This window comes from Cyprinus carpio, chromosome A2 (genome assembly GCF_018340385.1).
Source record: "Cyprinus carpio isolate SPL01 chromosome A2, ASM1834038v1, whole genome shotgun sequence".
In the NCBI taxonomy this organism is placed as follows: domain Eukaryota; kingdom Metazoa; phylum Chordata; class Actinopteri; order Cypriniformes; family Cyprinidae; genus Cyprinus; species Cyprinus carpio.
The window spans coordinates 2,779,838-2,799,158 of NC_056573.1; the positions used below are offsets into that span (position 1 = coordinate 2,779,838).

Consider the following 19,321-nt stretch of genomic DNA (forward strand, 5'->3'; position numbering starts at 1 on the left):
TTTTTGTTTGAAGACTAAATATAAAATAGCTACCAGAATAAATGTTAGTAACTGCAGTTTGACTAAAAGTAATGACTAAAAGTTGGCAAAAATGCAACAACTTTTCGTCAATGAATAGATGTTAGTCAAGACTACAAAAATGCAACAACTTTTCGTCAACTGAAACTATGAAAGACTCAACTGACTAAAATGTGACTTAAGCATTTTCGTCTCAAGATAAGGGATTAATAGAAAATTAATGTAGGTGCAGTCAGGAGCCCTAATAATTGCTCTCTGCTCACAGAGACGGCAGCTTCTGGCAGCATTTGTTTCTATGTCTGAGTAGAGAATTAGATGCAGTGAAACTCCTCATACATGAAGCGCAGTGATACGGCTTCTCTCCAGTATGAATTCTCTCGTGTCTCTTCAAAGTGCTGGAATGAGGGAAACGCCTCCCGCAGTGAGCACACGCGTACGGTTTCTCTCCAGTGTGGGTCCTCTGGTGCTCTTTCAAGAAGGTGACGGTGGAGAACATATTTCCACACTCGGAGCACACGTGAGCTTTCACACCGGTGTGGATTTTCTCGTGCTTCTTCAAATATTCCGGCATGGAAAAAGTCTTCCCGCAAAAAGAGCACGGGTGCGACCTCTCATCCGTGTGGATTTTCAAGTGCCTTTTTAGCTGTAATGCAGAAATGAATTTTTTCCCACACCGTCGGCAGTCGAACGGTCGTTCTTGGGAATGCGAGTGCTGCTGATGGATCCGGAGATACGCTGCTTTCGTGAAACTCTTCCGGCACTGAAGGCACATGAAAGGCTTTTCTCCGGAATGAATGCGCAGGTGATTCTTCAGGATGTCTTTACGTGTGAAACTCTTCCCGCACTGAGGGCACATGAACAATCGTTCTCCAGTGTGGATCTGTATGTGATCCTTAAGGGTGCCTTTGTGCAAAAAACTCTTTCCACACTGCAAGCAGATGAAGGGCCGTTGGCCAGAGTGAGTTCTGATGTGGTTTCTCAGCTGGCCTTTTTGCGTGAAACTCCGTCCGCACTGTTGGCACGCAAAGGGTTTCTCTCCGGTGTGAATTCGGATGTGATTCTTAAGCTGGCCTTTTTGCGTAAAGCTCTTTCCACACTGCTGGCACGCAAAGGGTTTCTCTCCGGTGCTCCGGTGTGAATTCGGATGTGATTCTTAAGCTGGCCTTTTATCCTTTCCGCACTGAATGCACCGGAAAGGCCTCACTCCGGTGTGGATGCGTATGTGATCCTTCAGGTGAGCTTTCTGTGTGAAACCCTTCCCACACTGAGGACAGATGAAAGAGTCGGTTCCTGTTCTCCAACTTGTTTTTTGATCATGATATTGATGCATTTCAGTCAGTTCTTCACTTTCTGCTTTCACTTCCATCAGGTCTGAAATTAAATTATATTAAAGTGAAAAAAATAATTCAAGAACCATAAATGTGAAACAGTAATAATAGTTTTTTTTTTTGTTTTGTCTGTTTTTTTTTTGGACTGTGATCTTTGCTGTGTGAATGGTACTGTGCATGCATTAAATGGACTCACAGAGAGGATGCAAAGAGACCAGACATCAAAAAGTTCTCACGATATTCTTCTGCCATGACATTGCTATTTCAGGTACAGTCTAAAGGAAGATATCTCTGCGCAAGTTCTCTGTCATCCTTTCAGGATTGTAGTACGAAAGTGAATAGGAGGCACAACATTGCCAGTATAACCACAGTCAGGGCTCCAAACAAAAAAATCGAGTAAGGAGCCATTGGCTCCTATAAGAAAAAAACTTAGGAGCCAAATAATTTTTTTAGGTGCCACAGAATAAACGTGTTTTATTTATTTTAGTTTCAACATTTCAATCATACTGTCATGTGTTTATGTCTCATCTTTTCTTGACTTTATCAGCAATTTTAATCCATCTTGTAGGTGACCTGGGAACTAAGGTTCACTTAAGTGGGAACTAAATGTCTTTTCCAGCTTGAAATCTAGTCACACAAAAAATTGTTCATTACACAGAGTCTGTACCAGTATCATGGAGCATAAGCATCACTTAGCCACTGAGTGTAGCTTGGGCTCCTTCTACATGAGACATTTCAGTAAGTTGTATTTTCAAAATAGCCTACCTTTTGATGTTAATTTCTTGTTCATTATGTACTATATTAGTAAAGAGAAAGATTAATGGGTTCACTTGCCCTTGAACTGAGGCGCTAAAGCGACCGCGCCTGCCCCATTAAGGAGCGCCAAAACTGTATTGTTTTGAATTTCGTTATGAAATCAGAATAATTTTAAAGCTGGTACTTTTTATTAAAAAGTGATAAAGCACAGCTTTTTGCAATTACTGGACGGCAGTTGCACTTCAAATAATGAAGTTCACGCATTAAAAAACACAGACCAAGATCTGTTTAGAAGAAGCCATATTAGTAACTATTATAAACGAGAATTGTTAACGATATTGCCAATATTCACACAGCTACAGCTTTACCTGTTCTAGTTTTGTTCAAGTTGTGTACTGTTCTGAACTTTCCCTTCTTCCGTCTCCGTCATGTCTCTCTCGCTGCACAGCGGAGCTGCGTTTATCACACTGTGTGCGGCAGCACTGATGTGCGGCAGAGAAGAGGACTGTTTGAAACTCTCTTTTTCCACTAAAACTTTGATGCGTATCGTATCAGTTTAATACGTAAACATAACAAAAGATTTGATCGCAAAACAATTAGGAAAAAAGGCATTACATTCAAATTTTTAGGTTGTAACATGTAAATATATAACCAGATAGCAATAACACTCGAGCTGATTCTGGCTGAAATGCGTCTCTGTCGGTTCAGTCTCGGCATCGGTGAGAAGATAATGGGCCAGAGCCGCGCCGACTCTACAAAACACTTCTGGCTGACAGACGGCTTTTTCTCTATGGGCCGATCTCGGCTGAAAGCTGTTGTACACGCGGCAGGTTCCACACTCGGGTGTAGTTGTGTGTATTAACCTTCGGCCCGAGTTCGTTTTATCACAGACGGGGCGCTGCTAGAATGAAGCAAATCATCCGCCTGAGAAAACTTTTTTAGTGGTTATAAATCCTGAGGAGCTTTCGGCGGGTAGTCGCCAGTGGTGACCTCAGCAAAAACGTCACTCGCAAATATTTATGGTCGCAAATGCGACTGTTTTAGTCGCAGTTTGGAGCCCTGACAGTTATTTATGGGTACAGTATGCTGTATCACATAACTAAAAATGCTCAGTTTCACAGGCCGAAACATAAAGAAAAAGATGTATTTTCAAATGTATTCGGATTTATGTAGGCGTACACAACCAATAATACAAAAAATAACACATAATAATCATTATAATCATAACAATGCATAAAAAAATGTATAATCATACCTTACTCCATGAAAAAGTAACTAATTGTGTTACATAGTTACTAATTATGGAAAGGAAGTAATTATTACATTACTTTTGTGTTACTTTTTTCACCTGGGCTGGACTTGCTTATTTGCTTAATAAGCCTTTCCTTGTTAATTTAAAAGTAATGCATTACTTGCATAAAACGAATCAAGATTACTTCTCTTTGAACATCCAGTTTTACTTGATAAGTTTCTTTCTTTTTTTTTTGTGGAAAGGGAAAAAAATAGATGACTGTAAAACTAATTAATGAATGTTGAAGAAAATATGTGCAGAATAGAGATGAAGGGCATTGATGAAGGTAAATTGTAACACACCAAGTAGAAGAATAAATTGTTTGTTTTTATATATAGACATTTGCATGCACACCTAAAACCCCTTTATAGGAATCTATCAATTTCTTATTCTAATCACTGATCAATGTGACAACTTGAACGTGTTTGTAATTTTATGCATTATGATTTGGCACTAATGGACTTGCCACTGCTCATGAACAGAGCTTAATGCATTCATACTTATTATTATTATTATTATTATTATTTTAAAGTGTTTTATTTTTTCCTGACAGATATAGTAACTTGTTTTCAGCAGGGAAGCTGCTTACTGAAGATGGTCAGATTAGAAATGATACAGATAACACTCACTACACAGATATCACTCACTTTAAAACGCTACTATTGCAATGCAGTACTGTGAAGAAGACTGCATGGTAGTTACCTGGAGGCTTGCTTTCCTCCTCGCCGTCCATAGCTGCTCTAGTTCAGAAAACACAACGGTGAGAGGAGAGCTCGAGTCAGATGGAGCTCCACAGACACACATCTGCTGCTTCTCTCATGTGGACTGTCAGACTGAACGCCATTCAGCGCATTATCGCCACCTACAGCCTTCAGACGCCTCGGAACCTTTCAACTCGTGTCTCGTGAATCAAAGCACGCAGTGATCTGCTGTTTCGATGCGCTCGCGGAGGATATCTGCTGGTTAAAGCCTGCTAATGCAACGAGGACGCAGCAAAACATGTGCAATGATGCTGATGCAATGAATAAATGAATGCGTTTTAAAGGCATATTTCTTTCTCATCCAGTTGAAAATATAGGTCATACTTTTTTTAAGGTTGTGTTGTTTGTTTTAAATAAGTATTATGTATGATTTTCGCATTTATAAACTCCTATCCCAGATAGCACACGTACGTCTGCAAGAGGCCTGTAAAGATCGCTTCATCTGGAAAGCATCTGCTGTGTACAAACATCTGATAGACATCTCTAAGATGTCAGATTTACATGCATTCTAAATCATAAACATCTTAAAGACATCTTCTAAATGTCTGTTTGACGTCTCCGTGATGTACTATTTGCAGCTTATTAATATCTGATAGACATCTCTAAGATGTCAGAGTTACTGTACAGATTACATCACAAAATTTGTAGTCAGTAATATAATCTCTTAGATTCATTTTTGGTAACGTATGTACATTTAGATTACATTTGTGCTAACCCTTATTTGATTTCATACATATTGAATTAATCTAATCTTGTACTATTTTGACATATACAAAGAAAAAATATATAAACATAATTCACCAAAAGGGCCACAATCTTCTTTTAAAGTGCAATGTTTGACAGTTCTCTGTGATGTACTAACACTTGTACCTTTCTGTTAGTGTTTGCTAACACTGAATAAAACAAAATCACATCTAATGATTTTAAAGGATATTTACTTACTGATTTAGAAAGCACTACATTACAAAAAACAGTATTGAAAAAACATGAAATCACCGCACACTGCCAGTCAAATATTTCTCTAATAAAACACTAGAAATGTATATGAATGTATCAGTGAAAAACAAAAAAAATAGCGTACACTGCAAAACTGAAAAAGACTAAATTCACACATCAATACATCTCAAACATTTAAGTGCATAGTAACAATGAGGAAAAGACAAACAATATTACAAAAATGAATATTCAAGACTGAAACTCACAACAATAATATTGCTAATAAATATATATATATATATAGATATATATATATATATATATATATATATTAAAGACCATATCTAAGTTAAATATTTCCTCTCAAAAACACTTGAAGTGCATAAGGTAGTAACAATAAAGAAAATCAACATTACAAAAAAAAATATATTAAAGAACATATTAAAGGCTGTGTTCCCCTCCAAATTATCTTGTTTGAGAAGCTCGATTCTGACACACCTCCCTCTCTCCGCTGGAAAAACTTGAAGAATTATATATATGTGGCAGGTTTTATATAATTTAAAAAAAGAAATTTAGGAGATCAGTGAATTGTGAACAATGTACCATTGTGTAAATAAAACTGTAATCCATAAAAAAGTAACTGTAGTCTGATTACGAGTATTTTTAAAAGACATCTAATTACAAGTATGTTTGTACACGTAATCCAGATTACATGTAATGCGTTACTACCCAGCTTCCATCTTAAAGACATCTTCTAAATGTCTGTTTTACGTCTCAGTGATGTATTTTTTGCATTTTTATTTGTAGTTTTTGCTTTTTTAGAGTGTTTGCTCATCATTAGGCCATTTTGTATCAGATGTCAAATAGACGTTGAGAAGATGTCTTTTATGAGTTTATGATTAGGTATTTAGACATCTTAGGATTATGGTTTGTACACAGCATATGGTCATGCAGAATTTGTGCTTCATAGTACTAGGAATATAACAGAATTTGTGCTTTCCAATAGGATTATGGATGTAGAATATGGTCATGCAGAATTTGTGCTTCATAAGTACTAATAAAATTATTATTATTGATCTGCAATTTCTGAAATACTCAGACCAGCCATCTAGTCACTTAAATCACCTTCTTTTGTCCATTCTGATTGCTGTGTGATTGGCTGTTTAGATATTTGTGTTAATTTGCAGTTGAACAGGTTTACTTTTAATAAAGTGGCTGGTGAGTGTGTATATCATCCATGCAAGATTCAATGCACTTTAACTTGCAGCAGCCAGATATTAGTTTATATATGACTAAAATGCATGGGGAAAAATTAACATTGTCTACATATAATAATAGCTATTAAGTAAGCCATAGCAATGCAAAGGAGTTTTATTCCATGTTTAAAATTTTATTGTATTTCATCACCACAAAATGCTATTAAACACAATGCATAATCTGAAATGTGGTGGAGAAGTGCAGGCAAACAATCTGATGCCAACTTAGATGAGCTCAATAACACAGCACAAGTTTCCAGAATTGCAAAATTGTCATTTGTTTCTCTTTTATAATGCAATTGTAATATCTCTAATGGGACCATGAAATCAAAACTACCACAGATGTGCCATGAAAACATCTTTAATTATGCAAATTAAACATATAATGCAGCAGCTGGTTAAAGTGAGTTGGTTATGCTGTAATACTGTATAACAGCATTTCTTCCAAAGATCTCCATGTCAAATGTCTGATACGTCAGATACTCCTCGCCTCTGGAAGCAAAGAACACAAAACAGAAACTGAGTTTGCTGTTAAATCAAAACACAATGTTGTCATGTTGTTAATCGTGATATTAAAGCAACCTACTAATAGCTATGCTGCTAGATACTGTGTGTGGCGCTGCATGTGTTCAGCAGCACGTCTCCTGTGGAAGAGTAAGCGCTCAGATCCTCCGCTCTATATAGAGAATCAGGTCTGCAAACACACAAACACACACATGAGCTGACACTCCACACACACTTTCACTGGTATAAACCCAGAGACAATGTAAATGTAGGTTTACGAGGGCATTTAAGCTAGTGGAGACATAGAAAGTTCAACAAATGTTGTGAATAATGACCTCCTCAGATAAAGGTTGGAGATGCAGCCCTTAAAGGTGTCCTTGCCCAGGATCACGCTGGACGAATACAGTCCAGATGAAGATCCCGGCACTCTCTGGCCAACATCTTCTTCATCAATTCGGAGTTCAACGCTAAAACAAAGGTGAACATCAGTATGAAAAAAAAAAATAGAAAACCTATTTACAATTCAAATGTTTATAATTACATGTGTCTGCATTTATAAATATATGGAGTATTGTTTGCATTCTAAACCGTTATTTAATTTAATGAGCCCCATTGCCAACAACTTGTGTTTTCATTGTTATTTTTCACAAAAAGGGAGTGCAGAATAATTTAAGTGAATGTTACAAAATGCAAATGTTATGTTCTAATCATACTGTACTTCGCTAAATCATATTAATAACTGTAATCAGGCAAAAATAACAATTTCAAATGATCTGTTTTCCTAGGCCAATGAATCGTACCTTTGGCTCTGTCCAGAAACAGTGAGATAATGCCATCCTCCATCCTGGTACTGCTTGGTAGATTTCCAGACGCTGCCTTGGAATTTGAGGAGCACGTATCCGTTCTCCATAGAAAGCTCAATGTCTTTATTCTGCCACAGAGAAATCACAGTTCCAATGATAAATACACAATGAGACGTGATATGTATGTCTTCTATAAAAACATGCTGAAATATAGGATTATTTTGTTTAAAACTCATATTGTGTGTGTGTGTGTGTGTGTTTAAAATCTATCTATCTATTCATAGCATTCAGAGAACTGTGGAAGAGATCCGCACATTTTTGCTGTTCTGCAGCAGGATGCCGTCTGGTTTTGTACTCCTGAAGCCCAGAGAAAGACCGACATCGTCCAAGCTGAAGTCTTCATGGAGAATCTCCAATGTACTGCCGAGGCTGAATTCAGCTCTCCTTACCATCTGGAAAAGAGCACGATGGATAAGAAATGACACCTTTCTGTGTTTCATTTGGGTGAATGTTTAAGAAACCAAGCTAGCATATTACCTTTAATTGTAAATCTAAATAATGAAAGATTAACTCGTTTACCAGTAGCTCATCAGTGCAGCCTCTGCCGACGCCCACTTTCTCTACAACGCTCGGGGTGGAGCCTCCAGCGGTGCCGATTTTCACACAGCCTTTCAGAGCCGGGATAGTGATGTTGTACCTGTGATAAAGTCATTCAGAATTAATAAACCATCATACGATTGCTCAGAAAAGGTCTGAATCACATTTACTTGTTCCCACAGCCTAAAGGGGTCATGAACTGAAAAATGTCTTTTGATATATAACAGGTAAGTTATGAAAAACAGTATTGAATTGTGATCTTAACACCGTATCTGCATCAGAAGCGAGCGTTGTTACGTCACGTCGTGAATGCATTTCTCTTTCATGCTGTTATCAGATTACTTCTTCAAGGAACTAGTAAAGTAACACATTGCTTTTTTTAGTTTAGAATGTTGTCATTCATGTATTTAATGCAATTTTATTAACCAATGTCTTTGCTGCTGAACTTCAATGATCACATTTGCCAAAAATACCACTTTTTTATATTAAAACAAACAAGCAAGCAAGCTCAGCCCAGATGAGAAAAAGTTACACAAAAGTAACTTAACTCATTACTTTCCATAAAAAGTAAATTAATTAGTTACTTTTTTAGGGAGTAACACAATATTGTAATGTTGTTTGTTTGTTTGCTTCATTTTACTGTGGACTTGTTTTTTTAACACGACAGTTCGACGCAGGCTTTTCAGAGAGACTGGAATGAAAAAAAGATGATGCAGTGCTGAATCTGACTAAATTGGATCCAATATCGCAACACATAAACATAAGTAACTGTGTTTTTTCCAGTACTGCATCGTCTGCTCCTGATTGTTTGATATGTACTGAGAAATTATACATTTTTATCCCAAATGACCCATGTTGATTGCAAAGTACATCACAGAAGCATCCAACTATTATTTTAATATGCAAAACTGTTCAATCATAGCAGTTGGTGTTTAGTTTTGAGTCTTGAATGCGGAGATCTGCAGAAAGGCTCAAAAACAGGACAGAAAAGAGCCTTTACTTTTCAATTCTGATGTTTTTTTATGATGTAAAACTCTTGCTAACATTATAAGCAGACCTCAGAGAACATTATAAAATAATAAAAAAGTGCAGTTCATGATCCCTTCAAAGGAAAGACATTAAGACACGGACCTCTGACGCAAAGAGTTGGGTATCCCGCCGACGTAGAAGTGCTTGAACCTTTGTGGAATGACGTCTGTACTTTTGACCTCGGTGTCCCCTACTCGGACTTTAAACTCTCTTCCTGCACTAATCAAAACTTTCACATCTGTTTTCTGAAATACAAAAGACAGAGTGCAATTTAATTGTCACTGCCGCGACTTTGGAGAACATCTTAAAGACAAAAGTCAACGTGACTCTTCCTTACCTGAGAAAGGCTTGCTTTATCCTGACTGCTGATGGGCTTCAAAATATTCATTTTGTTTTGGCCACGCAGAACAACGTAACCTTTCTCAAGAGAGACGCTGTAGAAAAAGTCCTGATAGGGTATGAAGAAAACAAAAATGAAAAATTCTCAAAAAATAACTAAATATATAATATTGCTTTTATGGCAAATTTGTATAAGAGACACATCAGAAAACGCCCAATAGGCATGAACAAATTCTTACATCCTCCTCGTCTCCTAAAAACAGCAAAAGAGCATCCTTAGCTCTCGTTTCCACTTTCTGATTGATCGACAGAAAGTTGGGGAATCTTTCAAGCAGGACTTTGGCGTAACCTGTGCCTTCATAGTAATCGGACTGTGAGATTGTCAGAGGGATTTGTCTGAGCAAAAAGAAACAGGAATAGTATGTTGTCACAATGTACAGTCTACAGTTTTCCATTCATGCTGAATGTGATCTTTAAATACTATTCTGAATATGTACATGCAAATGTAGCGATTGTGATTACTGGTTAAATTGTGAATATACTGTATTATTACTTATTAGTACGTTGAGAGCTTACCTCTTGCAAGGGGTTTCTAAGTTAATATCAACCGCGTTCTTAAAGTTGTACAGACTGATGAATTTGTCATTGAAGCTGGAAAACTCAATGCAGCCCTTGTATTTGCCATATTTCAGAGAGCTTGGTGGCTAAAAAGAGAGAAATATTCTTTTTTTAAAAAACAGATATGTATTTAAAAATGCACCAAAAATTAAAGAGCCATTATCACACAAAGTCCTATAGGAGAAAAAAATGCATATTTACGTTGAAGTCATCTGGGTAACCTCCTACATAGAAGACCACTTTATCTGAACTGAGGTCCAGCAGGTTGCGTGTCAGTTCACCCAGGTTTTGTTTCAGCTGCGGCGGCTTCGGATTGATTGATGTGAACTGCTTTGTTTGAATAACTTGTGCATCTTGATAAATTCTAGATGACATGGAAAAAATAAAAAAAATAAAAAGGTGCATATAGTGGATAAAATATAATGCAAGTACAACTATACTAGAGACATTTTGACACTATTAGTAACCAAAATGCACCAGTTTTAGTTTGAGCATAAGCAAACAAAAGCCCCAAGAAAGGATAAATCAACATACTTCATACCTTTAAATAGACACACAACTTGAGCATGTTTAACCACAGCTATTTGTGACAAAACTCAGCTGTTTGCATATAAATGAATGCAGAGCTGATAGTTAAAAATTCAGCATAATGTTAAGACATCATGCATTCAGCACATTGCCAAGATTATATTGGAAAAGTTTTGGAAAGAGATTAATCTTTAGGTAAAACCTTATAGATGCTGCAGGAGATACTAACAAACACATTCACAATCAGAAAGTAATAAAAATACTGGATTTTTATTTTTATTTTTTTTTTTTTCAAATGTTATTTTTTTTTTTTTTTTTTTTTTTGATACAATAATACTGCAGCAACTCCACTTTCACTGCATCTAAATGATCGCACTTACTATGCAATACCGAGAAATGTAATTTTTCATTTTATTGCCAGGAATAGCACACAGCTTCCAGGGAGTAATGGAGAAACGCTGGGATTCAAACCAAACTGTTTCTGCCTAAAGTAAACAAACTGAATTTTTTTTTTTTTTATGCATGTTACTATACCTGTAAAGGTCGATTTTGTCGAAGAAAGCCACATCAGATGAGGACTCGGTGATGCTGGATGCCTCAATATCGTACTCCTCTCCGTTGAGCTTATAAATGACATGCAGGATGTTATTGCGAAGAGCCATGCCGATGTAGTCTCCGGATGCCTGCGAGAACATTTAACGAATGCATTAAGAGGCTCAAGCTACATTGACCCTACCTGAGCTAGCCTGAAAAGATTTGAACGATTTGAAGTTGATGCACAGTAAAATCACACTCACGTCTTTGTTTCCGAGGTACATCACGAACAGACTGTCATCATTTGTCTGGCGCCGCTGCCGGCCGGGTTTCTCGGGTCTCTGGAGGGACAGGGTGAGAGCGGTGTACGCCCGCAGGTCGTCCAAGTCTTGTGGTGGACGCAGCTCTACATGCCCTTTACCCGTGAATTTCATAGGCACAACAATCTGCAAGAGATCAAAGCATTAAGAAGAGGACTATACTCTCAGGAAAAAAAGGTACAAAAGCTGTCACTGGGGCGTAACCTTTTCAAAAAGTACACCCTTGTGCCATATTTACCCCCAAAAGAGCATATAAGTACCTTGAAGGTATGCATTAGTGTACATTTTAGTAACTAAATGGTAAATATAAGTACCTTTTGAAAGGCTACCAAAGCAGTTACAGCTTTTGTACCTTTTTTTGCATGCAACATTTTTAGGTTCATACTCAACCAACTAAAGTCCACTTCATGGACTGTGGTCAGTGTAGATGCCATGCTTAACTATACATGAGTGAAAACTAAACATGAGGAAGAATAAAAACCTTCGGAAAATTGGTTATGGGTTGTAAAAATGATATACACTAAAAAAGAATTGTAACCTTAAAAATTGTATCATCTAAGTAATGTGGGTTAATTTAAAGGGACAGTTCACCCCAAAATTAAAATGGTTTGTCATTGTTTACTCGCCCTCAAGTCGTTCCAAACCTGTATGAGTTTCTTTCTTTTGCTGAACACACAAAAAATATATTTTTGTTTGATTGTTTTGTTTTTATTAAGATATTTTATATATTACAGTATGAAAAAAAAATACTATGGATGTCAGTGGGGTCTATTATTAACTGTTTGGTTAACAATATTCTCCAAAATATCTTCTTTTGTGTTCAGCAGAGAAAAGAAATTTTTGAACAACTTGAGAGTGTCTGTAAGGAGATTAAACTCTATTTTAACTATTTTAGATTAAATAAATTTCAAATCATACTTCACTTTTAAAAGGTATAGGACAAAAACCTGACAGCATCTTTAATTCAATCCATATGTCTTGTCATAATTATTTCTACTCATATTTTAGATGATTTTCAAAAATGTGTTTGAAAAATGTTAAGTTGCTTTACACTTCAGCAGTTCATTTTCAATGTAGAATGTAGAATATATCAACTGAATAGTCTTACTCTGTTGGCAGCATCTCGCGCTTGTTCGATCAGTTCCTTTATCATATTAATATTATCAGACACGTTGTTCCCGGTGCTGATCTGAAAATTGATCTCTTCTATTTTATCCAGCAGGGATGGGATGGAGCTGCTCACATTTCTGACTGTCAGACGGAAAGAACAGAGAAAGAAAGAGAATAAAGTTAAAGAAGAAGTTGTTGAAGAATCTGATTAAAAGCAACAGGCGCAGCACTTACCGGCCAATTCCACATTATTGAGAACATTGTCCATATTAGAGAGAGTAGGAGTAATGGAGATCTTGGTAACTTCTGCTTTGATGTCGTTTAGTTGGTTCATTGTGCCACTCGTGGTGCGATTGGCTGCCGCCGCCGCTTTCTTAGCCGCGTCGATAATGTTACCGATGTCATCTGTGGTCGGACAGAATGAAAACATATTTTCAAGCATATTCATGTTCCTACTGAAAAACCAGCTAACTGTCTTAAAGGGAAAGTTCTGTCATTTCCTCACCCTCAAGTCGTTCCAAAAGAATGATATTTTTGAAGAATGTATATAATCAAACAGTTGACGGTAGCCATTGACTTCTATAGTACAGAAATAAAAAATACTATGGAAGTCAATGACTGCCTTAAACTTTGAAATATTTTCTTTTGTACTCAACAGGAGAAAGAATGAACTGGTGAACTGTCCCTTAAAGCTAGTCTGGGCAAAGAAGCTGCATAAGAAACAATCCTCCATATAGAAATCAAACATGTCAGCGCTTGTCCTTTCATATAGAATGAACTGAGCTATATGAGACTGTCTTTTGTATGGAATGGGCTTGTTTTGTTCTTAGAGTCATATATCAAACAGTGCTCTTTTCTCACCTCTCTGAATTCCCTTCAAAGCCTCCTGGACTGAGATCAACTCCTTTTCTAGAGCTTTCTTCTTCTCTTCAGCATCTTGCAGGCGTCCCTTATGATTTTTGAGTTCTTTAGTTGCTCCTGGGAAAGACAGAATAACAGTGTTTAAATGATTGATGATATAAAATCAGATTCAATTTGTAGATCGTATTTTGTAGAGTATAACTTTTAATATTCTGCAATACAAACCTTTAAGATCTTTAGTTGCATCTTTGGCATCTTTAAGTAGGTTATTGCCATCATTTTTCAGATTTGTTGCCCTGTTGATTAAGTCTCCTTCACTGACATCCTGGGAAAAAAAAATTTAGTTAAAAAAAATATATATATATATATATATATATATATATATATATATATATATATACAATATATATATATATACAAACACACACACACACACACAGTGTCCTGCTATTGTTTCACCACAACACATTTAACAAGTTCATAAGTCTATTTATAACTTTATATCACTATATATTTTGTTTTATCATTTTTAACTTCTTTTTAAAGTTGGCTTGGAAAGTGCGCTTGTGCTATATATCTTGAAAATAAATGCTATATGGTTTGATTTTGTTATCCAATGCAATGGCATTCATTTTCCAGGGCCGCTGTTTGTATCCTAGCGGTGACATTCATGCATGTTTGGTGAGGTCTCCTACATTGAGCGTTTTGTCAGCCGCCTCTTTGGCCTTCTTCGCCGCCTCCTCTGCAGCGTTGACAGCGTCTGTGATGTTTTTGTACGCCTCTATCCCAGAGAGAGTGGTTTGCACACCAGAGCGCCCACTCACATTCTGTACAGCTCTGTCCAGGACAAAAACAGCACTTATATGCTATACATCAACAGCATACTCTCTTCCCTCTCAGAGGAAAAATATGTTACAGAGACTATATGAAGAGCACATGGAACTGGCATTTTTATGAGATGGAAATCGAAGTGAAAGCGACACAGCGTGGGAAAACACAGGTGATCTCACACAGGTGTGCAAACTAATGAAGTGTCTTACCCTTGAAGCTCTTTGGCCAGTTTGTGCATGTTTTCTGCATGTTTTTCTGCCTGTTTCACAATGTTCTCTTTGGCTGCTGCTTGCGAGATGGTTTGGACTTTATCCTCGAGTTCGGTCTTTGCTCCGTTGAGCTGCTCCGCAAGCTGTTCGTATTCCTGTGGGATCATGAGAGGATTTGTCACCAATGAAATCACTAAAACTGTCATCATATAACTGTAAGTTAGAAAAGCAAATTAATGCATAAATGATAAAATAGTATTAAATATAAATAGTGCATGAATAAGAATAAATGTTGCTTTAACATTAATTATAATATTCTGATAAATATTATGAGGAAGTGTCTGGGTCACATTTCTCCCACATTAAATTTTCTTCATTACTTGAAATAAGATAAATGATAACCGGAATAAAATTATATATATAATAACTAATTTTATTTCAGCTAGTTACCAAGGCAGTTTACTCATTTTCATCTAGCAAAACTAAAAATTAAATAAAAATGAATGAAAACTATATAGACATAAACAAAAGTTAATAAAAATGACAAAAACGCAAAATTACTTACACTTTAACTAAAATGATCATGAAAGCAGAAAATATAAATGTAAAATCTAATTAAAAATATTAACAAAACGTAATGATTTCTTATTTTCTATTATAATAATTAATAAGTAATTATATATAATGAAAAGTGTTTAGGACAATAAATAAATTTATTGTGGCATTATGTGGGAAATGCATACATACATACATAATCTGCTTTCATATATGCTAAATATTGTTTATTATTTGAGAATATTTTTGTCATGTAGTTTCTTATACTGTCTATGTGTTTCTGAAGGTTTACCTTTTTGCTGTCATTGAACATATTCAGGACGTCCTCTGTGTCTTTCAGCTGTTTCACCGCAAGAACAATCTGATCCTGGACAAGGTCTCTCTCACGCTCCAAATCTTTCACTCGTTTCTAAAAAAAAAAAAAAAAAAAAAAGCCTAATGTAGATTATCTCTTGCTAGCATGTGTTTTTGTGATCTCAGGATTGTACCGTTCTTGATTCTTACCAGAATATCTTTAAGGCCTTCAGTGTTGATGTCATTCTGATTGCTCGCTCTCTTCACAATATTATCAGCCTGTTTGAGCAAATCCTCTAACTCTTTCAGTTTGGCCTCATAGCTGCTCAGTAGATCGTCAACACGCTTCGACGCCGCTTCATTCTCATCGCACTGCTTTATGATGTTTTTGACATTCTCTAAAACTGCAATGAAAACATAAATGTGATATGGCCAAACATTAATACTGCAACTCTCAGTGATGATTACGTGTTAGACATGCACAGGCTAAAGCAACAGCGAATGTACATTTGTTTGCTTCAGCTTGCTCTTTCCTGGCTGCATCTTTCTGCGTCGTGAAGCTTCGTTTTTCCATTTCCTTCACCATGTTCTCAGACTGTTCCAAGAGTTTGGCTAAATCTGCATTGGGCAGAGCTGATCCACTGCTGTTTGAGTCCATCAGCTGCTTCAGGAGCTCTGAAGAACAAATACAGTATGTATATCATACATGCAGTACGTTTAATTCCATAATCATTATTACAACTAAAAATGGGGTAAATGCAGTAAAATCATGGTAATAACATAGTATCAGTCAGAACTTTTAAATGTTTTCACATCGTTCACATTCATTCAATAATGAGTAGTTGTTGAGAGGTTAATGAGAAGTTGCTTATTAATGAGTGAATGTTATGAATTTTGAACGTTACTGTGTTATTACCATGTTATTACTGCATTTATGTCTTTTTAAGTAATTTTAAAAAAATGAGAACTTTTAAATTACACATAAACCATAATGAACCCCACTGGAATAAATGTAAGTTAATTAAATTCCTTTGAATTTATGAACTCATGATTAATCAAAAACAGTTTATACATGTATAAAACCTACATATTTATTTCTAACAAAACAACAAATATTACTACACGTCAAACAAAATATGTTAAATTAATTTTATTAAATTATTTTACTTGCATAAACTTTCACTTTCATTTGTTAAAAGGGAATTTATTTATTTATTTATATTTATTTTTTATTTTTTCATGCAGCAATGGTTCATCAATAGGCATACATATTCATGTTCTTTAATAAAATACAGTCCCAAAAGTGTGTGAGATATAGGGAAAGGCTCAATTTATATTACGAAAATAATGTATACATTACCATAACTTCATAGAAAATTTTTACAAAAAAAGTGTTTTTGGCACTAATGGTGCTCCGTACTTACCAGAGGAAAAAATGACCTGAACACAAAATGTGTAGCATTGAAGAAAAAAAGCCCAAAATAATTAAATAAATAAATGAACGGCTGAACAAATAAATAAATAGTGTGTATTACAAAATGTGTAGCATTGAAGAAAAAAAGCCCAAAATAATTGAGGGTCTTAAAGCATTTGCAAAGTTTGTTCCTTTACTAAAAACTAAGCTTTTTTTTTTTTTGAGTGTGTGTGTGTGTGTGTGTGTGTCTCTTCAAGGTCCAAATGACCCGAATGCATTATGAGGGATAAAATAAATCATAGCCTTTGGGAACAGTGGCTGGAGACATTCATTCAGCTCAGGTCAGTGTATTATGGGATTGCTCACAGCACACAGGATCTGTCAGGACAGGCCTGCTATACAGTCACCCTGATCCTCAGCAGTGAGAAAACACCACACCTGCGGCCATTTATCAACACAGCACACAAAAGCAGCACAGCTAACCCAGTCTGACAAACCCATGTCATCTTTGTACCTTATTCACTCCTAAAAGGTATAAGTTCCGTAAATGTACATATTAGTACTTTAAAAGTACACATTAGTAGCTTTTGAAAGGGTGCCGCCCCAGTGACTGTTTTTCTGAGAAGCCTTATTAACTAAACTGCTGAGCACCTCTACAAAACGTGTCTGTCCTCATTCATTGCACAGTACCAAACAGAATAACACATTAATGCATTATTATTAATAAAATCCCCAAATCTGTTTGTGTTCTTACCTTGTATTTTTCTGAGGAGGTTCTGTGTCTCGGTGTCCAGATCTTTTGCTCTTTGGTGGCTGTTTTCAGCATTAGAAAGTGCTTTCTGTGAATCCTCGGATTGCTTCCTGACCTGGACATACAACAACTTGATGAATTATTTGATCTCCAGCAAGTGTAATGAAAATAGAGAGATCTATAAACAGTTGAACAGCCCAGCAATACGAAAAAAAAAAGAAAAAAAAAATATTATTAATTTTTTATTTATGTCTGTCTGTCTGTCTGTCCAAATATAATATATATATATATATATATATATATATATATATATTATATATATATATATATATTTTTTTTTTTTTTTTAATATATACTAAACATATGTTGTAAACTGTGAAGCTCAATGAAATATATTTTGAAATTGGAAATATATTTAGCTTTGAAAAAAAAAAACATTGCAAAAAGGGTAAAGTATGTTCCTTGATGATAATTTTTCTTCAAATGTGAAATGTGAATATGTTTTCTTGGACTGAAATATATGGAAAGAAAAAAAAACCTAATGCATTAAAAAAATATATATTTTTAAAAAATGTAAATTTAAAAAAATTTTTAAAATGTTAAAAAAATATATAAAAAATATACATAAATATATTTTTGGACATATTCTAATATAGTTTTGACCATTTTTTTGTGTATTATGAAATATATTTGACATAATTTTTTTTTTTTTGGGATCTCACTTGTATGAGATCTATTTTTTTTTTATACATGAAACCTGCATGTTGAAAACATATCTTCTAGTACCTCTTCTTTCAGATTGTCCATATCTTCGGCCAGATTAGTAACATCTTGTCCCAGCTGGTTAACTTTAGGCACCTGACTGTCGACGGTAGAGCTGAATGTGTTCACCAGGTTCTGAAAGAAAAACATCATGGATATAAAGAGATAAATGAGATTTGTTGTTCATTATTCATGAATGTTCTTCAAAACATTTGAAGTCAGCATTAACAAAAACTGGATCGCAGAGTATAGTCTGGGTCATTATTGTCATTGCATTATGGAAATATCAAACAGACAGTTCTGTTGATGCTTATTGAGTTTGGGAAAGGTTTTATGCGGTTTTGTAAGGTGTAGTCAATAACTCCATTGTCTAAAAGACAGACCTGCAGGAGAATAATGGGGTTTACAGCCTGTTTGCAGTGAAAACACATGAAGAAAAAAAAATACTAAATGCTTCTTTCATGGCTTCTTTACTCTTCTTCTTTACTAAGAGTCTTTACTCTTGTCAATGGATCACGTTTATGAAATGCAAATATGTTAGACATGCATACATTTATTTTATTGAAGTAATGGAAACCTTTGCTGACTAGCTTTTTTTTCTTTTCTTTTTTAGGCTTAGTGATTGAAACACCCTTTCAAGTGCTGCAAATGTTCAGTCATGTCTTTAAACTAAGCTGAATCACCAAATTGCCCACAGAATGTTCCAGACTCCATCCAACCACAGCCAGCAATGCATTTAATCTAACTGTGCTTTATGAGCTGATGTGGATTCTAACATAAATGATAAACACTGTTATTTCGAACCACCCACTGATTTCATGCAACAGCCCATAATAACAGAACTGTGTGTGTGTGTGTGTGTGTGTGTGTGTGTGTGTGTGTGATAGACCCTAACATGATCACACTTGTTCTATGT

The 19,321-nt window shown here is 35.6% G+C and overlaps 2 protein-coding genes across 2 annotated transcripts in view; both read right to left on the minus strand.

Annotated features, from left to right (window-relative positions):
- Positions 1 to 235: 235 nt before the first annotated feature.
- Positions 236 to 1,153, minus strand: LOC109100581 (gastrula zinc finger protein XlCGF8.2DB-like; the record flags this gene model as incomplete). Its single annotated transcript, XM_042714077.1, has 1 exon — positions 236 to 1,153. A coding segment is annotated over one exon (876 nt), but the record flags the coding sequence as incomplete, so codon positions are not given.
- A 5,538-nt stretch (positions 1,154 to 6,691) lies between these two features.
- Positions 6,692 to 19,321, minus strand: part of LOC109100572 (laminin subunit alpha-3-like) — a 17,108-nt gene continuing 4,478 nt past the window's right edge. The window contains exons 8-31 of the mRNA XM_042769171.1: positions 18,430 to 18,540; positions 17,647 to 17,758; positions 15,986 to 16,153; positions 15,689 to 15,882; positions 15,477 to 15,593; positions 14,630 to 14,784; positions 14,285 to 14,426; positions 13,815 to 13,914; positions 13,590 to 13,706; positions 12,963 to 13,133; positions 12,727 to 12,869; positions 11,562 to 11,744; positions 11,299 to 11,447; positions 10,438 to 10,600; positions 10,195 to 10,322; positions 9,858 to 10,014; positions 9,617 to 9,727; positions 9,382 to 9,524; positions 8,233 to 8,350; positions 7,968 to 8,105; positions 7,651 to 7,781; positions 7,186 to 7,317; positions 6,933 to 7,040; positions 6,692 to 6,838 (exon numbers count right to left, since the gene is read on the minus strand). Coding sequence (XP_042625105.1) covers positions 6,947 to 7,040; positions 7,186 to 7,317; positions 7,651 to 7,781; positions 7,968 to 8,105; positions 8,233 to 8,350; positions 9,382 to 9,524; positions 9,617 to 9,727; positions 9,858 to 10,014; positions 10,195 to 10,322; positions 10,438 to 10,600; positions 11,299 to 11,447; positions 11,562 to 11,744; positions 12,727 to 12,869; positions 12,963 to 13,133; positions 13,590 to 13,706; positions 13,815 to 13,914; positions 14,285 to 14,426; positions 14,630 to 14,784; positions 15,477 to 15,593; positions 15,689 to 15,882; positions 15,986 to 16,153; positions 17,647 to 17,758; positions 18,430 to 18,540 — 3,177 coding nt within the window. The 3' untranslated portion in view covers positions 6,692 to 6,838; positions 6,933 to 6,946. The remainder of the gene's footprint in view (positions 6,839 to 6,932; positions 7,041 to 7,185; positions 7,318 to 7,650; positions 7,782 to 7,967; positions 8,106 to 8,232; positions 8,351 to 9,381; positions 9,525 to 9,616; positions 9,728 to 9,857; positions 10,015 to 10,194; positions 10,323 to 10,437; positions 10,601 to 11,298; positions 11,448 to 11,561; positions 11,745 to 12,726; positions 12,870 to 12,962; positions 13,134 to 13,589; positions 13,707 to 13,814; positions 13,915 to 14,284; positions 14,427 to 14,629; positions 14,785 to 15,476; positions 15,594 to 15,688; positions 15,883 to 15,985; positions 16,154 to 17,646; positions 17,759 to 18,429; positions 18,541 to 19,321) is intronic.